Genomic DNA, 4,353 nt, shown 5'->3' with positions numbered 1-4,353 from the left:
TCCCCCATATAATGTCACAGTAGCTAACACTGCTTCCAAATTTCCACTGCTCCAGACAGATCTAGCCTGCGGTATCTCATTTAAATCCTCGTGGTTTTATATGAGCCGTAGGGACTGTTGTGATCTCCCACCAGTGCAGAAACTGACAGAGAGGTTGGTCATCTGCCCCAAGTCACACCTCAGGGAAGACAAAAAGGAGACGGAGCCTGTTGAAACAGCCAGGTCAGGAGGGGATTTTTCTTTTCTTTTTTGAGTTGGCATCTCACTCTGTCACCCAGACTGAGGTGCAGCGGCCTGCTCACAGCCACCCAGCGTAGACCCACTGGGCTCCGGCGGTCCTCCCGCCTCAGCCTTCCAAGGAGCTGGAACTACAGGCGCGCGCTCCCACCCTCGGCTAAAGGGATTTTCAGTGATCGTCTTTAGCATGAGGAGACTCGATGTAGGAGCCAAGTGGAGGCCGAAGGGACCAACCATAGGTGAAAGAGACATGGACAAATGACTGGAGCCGGCCCTGGAGGATGTCGGGGGGACGGGAAGCGCCCAGAGACTCCGAGGGAAGGGTGCTGTGGCTTTTGTCTGCCTGGTGCCATTTCCCCGCACAGGCGTTGGTTGGCTGAGGACTGAAAGACAGTGAACGAGGTGGGACGGGTGACATTTGCTCACAACCGATGTGAAACAACGTCCCTGCCCCGCCCTTGTCCGGCCATCGCAGGTGATCAAGAAGCTCCAGGACTTTTACACGGACACCTACGCCAAGCTGAAGAACAAGGACGAGCCCCAGCGGGAGACGCTGAAAGCCATCCACTCCGCGGTAGGGCCGCCTGCAGAGGCCGCGCCCTCTGACGCTTCTCCGGGGTGGGTTGTGCGGACCGGCACGCTTCCACCTGAGTGGCCCTTTCTGACGTGTTTCTCTCATTCCCGTGCCGGCCTTCTCTCTGTAGTTGAACTGCTGTGGCGTGGCTGGGGGCGTGGAACAGTTTATCTCGGACATCTGCCCCCAGAAGGACCTACTCGAATCCGTCTCCATAAAGGTAGCCCTAAGAGCACCCTCTGGTGTCCCTGCCCCTGGCTCTGGGCACATTCCGCGAACACAGAGTGCTGTCAGCCGGCGCTTCAGAAATGCCCTCTCCTCCCATGCCAGGGCCCAGGGCCACCCTCTCCATTCTCCCCTACTCTGAGTCCTCTGTTCCGTCTTGGACAGCAGGCAGATACCAGGCCAGACCAGAAGTGCCCATGGCTGCGCCCCTGCCCCAAGCTGTCGAGGACAGGCGTGCCTCTCAGGCTTGGGCTCCGGCTTCTTGTTTTTTGACCTTGTCAGTGGCTCGTGCTTGTGAGCTGGAGGAATGTCCCGCCCCAGAACCCTGAAACATGACCCTACAACCACCTCAGAAACAAGCCCCAGCAGGGCCTGTCCCTCTTCCTTCCCTGCGGTCCTTTGGGGCTGGGGACGCACTGGCAGAGCCACCAGCCAGAACCCCTGTTGTCCCCGCACACTCTTGTCCCCAGCCCGTCTTCTGCCCACCCGTGCTCCTGGGGTGCGACCCGTGCCACGACCCGTGCCTTGGGAGGGAAGAGGAGCCCTGGAGAGGGATTGTGTGTGACCCAGGTCTTGCTCTCCCTCCCACAGCCCTGCCCCGAGGCCATCAGGGAGGTCTTCGAGAACAAATTCCACATCATCGGCGCAGTGGGCATCGGCATCGCGGTGGTCATGGTGAGTGGGTGACAGGCAGGGGTGGCATCACAGGAACTGCCCTTTACTCCGCTCAGACACTGTCCTGAATGCTGTGCGCTATGAACTAAGTTAAACCTCATCTACCTGTGGGCAGGTGCTCTCAGCGGTTCCATCCTATCACTAGGTAGTGGACACACACTGGGGTCGAACATGACCATGGCCCCTCCGCTCATAATTAGAGCATCTGAGCTTCCTTCTGGTGTATACACAGACCGGCTCTCTTGGCCATTCAGATTTCGGAACCCCCTGAGGCAAGGCCAGCCCTTCTGGGCCTCAGAGTGTGTCCTGTCAGCATCTGCAACTTTGTGAGTGTACTTAGGGCCATTCCCTAGGAGCGATCTGGGGGGGACTTTTCTGTTTCCTCCTCTAGTCTGAAGGGTGTCCACAAGTGGACTTCCACAGCCAGAAGAGGGCCTGGAAGCTCACAGGATCCGTCTGCTGCTAATCAGCCCCTGAAGTCATCAAGGGCCAGTTGGCTGCCTTGGGGTCATGCCCTCTCCCGGTGAGGGAGAGCCCTGTAGGGGACGCAGCTATCCTTGGGATGACCTAGCTCCATGTGTCTCCCCAGCTCTCCTCTGCCCCTTCAAGACAGCTCGGTAGGGAACTGCCTGCCTTAGTGGACATTTGCTTCCTTCAATGCATCTGAGAAGGGCTCGGAGCATCTTTCAGTCAAAGACATAACAATACCTTTTAAGGCAGAATATTCAATGCACATGTACCAAAGACAGAAACCAAAGCACCCTGTGGACTACTGCAGTATCTGGGATTTGGGCTTCACATTTTGCTCCGAGCTTATCGGTCTCACGCTGAGCATTCTTCAGGGAAGGGGCTTGCGCCCAGGCTGGCACTGGCCACTGCCCGCCGCCGCTCAGAGCCCCACACGTCTAGCGGTCCTTCGCCTTGCGGGCCCAGGTCTTGTGCTCTGGCGCCCTGGCCGTCGTGTGGCCTGGCGGGCGCCGGGCCCCCGGCCGTTGGTCTCGCGTCCAGCGGCACACGTGTCCCCGCCCCTCGGCCCTCCTTCAGACCCAAGCGCCCCGTCCCACGTCTCCTCCTGTCTTCCAGATCCTCGGCATGATCTTCAGCATGGTCCTGTGCTGTGCCATCCGCAGGAGCCGCGACATGGTCTAGAGCCGGCCGCCGGGCCCGAGCGGGAGAACGTGCCGCCGCAGCCGTGGGCGTTTTTGTCTCGTTTTTTGTATCTCGTCACTAATTTTAGTATCCGCCATGCATCTCTAAACAAGCGAACACAGAGTTATTTTATATTTGTCTCTTAATGCTTTCTCCGATATCCATATCTGTAGGTGAGGAGTTTGGTTTGCTTCGGTTTCTACTTTTTGGTCGTTTGCTTTTGCTCGTTACGCGACGCAGAGATCCTGCAATGAAGGGGACTCTACTCGCTAAGACTCTAGACAAGACGTTGTACATACAGATGGTTTTCTGTCTTTAAATAGATGAAACATCTATCAAATTTAATCGGGTTGTAACTTATTGAAGACAATTTGATACGTAATAAAGATTATGAGACTATCCTGGACTGGTTTTTGGCTTTGTTTCTCTTAGGTATTTATCTTTAGACCTGTGTCTTTCAGATGTCTTTCAGCTGCTGTTTACTCTAAGTGCGTTCGTATGAGAAGCAGGTGGAAGGTTGGTCGCCCAACTTCTCTGATGAGGAGGTCGAGACATGGGGAGATGAAGGGTCCGGTCTGAGGTGGCACAGACGAGGCAGAACCTGGTCTCCAGACTCGTCATGTGGCGTTGTGCGGTGTCTTGGGGACACGCCGGTACCCACACACGCCATGGCGAGAGGGAGTTTGTCTCATTCACTGCCCAGAGCCCAGTGTCTGTGCCTAGCAGGGGCTCAGAGTTTTTGGTCAATTGATATTTGTTGGTTGAATGAATGAGTGAGTGTATCCTCGTCAGGCTTGACCCAGACAAGCAGAACCACTAAGATCGAGTCTGAAGGGACTTGTCGAGGGGATTTGATCTGTGCCATCACAGGGGCTGGTGAAGCGGTCTCTGGACAGTCAGGAAGAGAAGGTGGGCGTCAAGGGAGGGAGAGCAGGAACCCACTGGGACCCCAGCCGGAGCTGGAGCCCGTGAAGACAGACACTCCGTGTCAATTCCTATTGCCCCTGACATTGAGACGAGGCCCACGAGGTCAGGCCCCTGCAGTGGAGCCAAACAGGCACTGCCCCAGGAGCTGGAGTCACCGAGGTGAGCCAGCAGAGAAGGGACAATCGGTGGAAGCCGTGGGATGACCGCTGCTCATTTTCCACCTCCCCCTCCCACGGGGGTCCCCTTTGTCGAAAAGGAAGGGAATCTGAGAGGTGCGGCTCAGCTTGGCCGGGCGGACAGACCCCAAAGCCACCACAGCTGTGAGACAAGCGCCTGCTCAGACTGTCCGCGATCTAGTGGGAAACCCAGAGGGGGGCAGACGGTGGCGACAGGCTGAGGGGAACACGAGGGGAGGGAGGTGCAGGCGTGGGAAACCGACTTGTGTTTCCCACTCCCGTTCAGGTCGGGGGCTTTCTGAGCATTAAGGCAAGGTAAACAGGAAAAAAGAATCCAAACGTCCCTGAAAGCCATTACATTCAGCAATCACACCCCAGCGTTTGTAGCTG

General features: G+C 56.8%; 1 protein-coding gene across 1 annotated transcript; it reads left to right on the top strand.

Annotated features, from left to right (window-relative positions):
• Nucleotides 1–712: 712 nt before the first annotated feature.
• LOC103260714 (CD9 antigen-like) lies at nt 713–3,261 on the top strand (the record flags this gene model as incomplete). Its single annotated transcript, XM_008058362.1, has 4 exons — nt 713–811; nt 942–1,031; nt 1,628–1,711; nt 2,795–3,261. Coding segments are annotated over 4 exons (339 nt in total), but the record flags the coding sequence as incomplete, so codon positions are not given.
• Nucleotides 3,262–4,353: the final 1,092 nt, after the last annotated feature.

Source organism: Carlito syrichta, unplaced genomic scaffold (assembly GCF_000164805.1).
Source record: "Carlito syrichta isolate Samal-C Ts95f unplaced genomic scaffold, Tarsius_syrichta-2.0.1 Scaffold89721, whole genome shotgun sequence".
Lineage (NCBI taxonomy): Eukaryota > Metazoa > Chordata > Mammalia > Primates > Tarsiidae > Carlito > Carlito syrichta.
The sequence above is the reverse complement of the archived record's forward strand: the minus strand, read 5'-3'. Positions and strand labels throughout refer to the sequence as shown.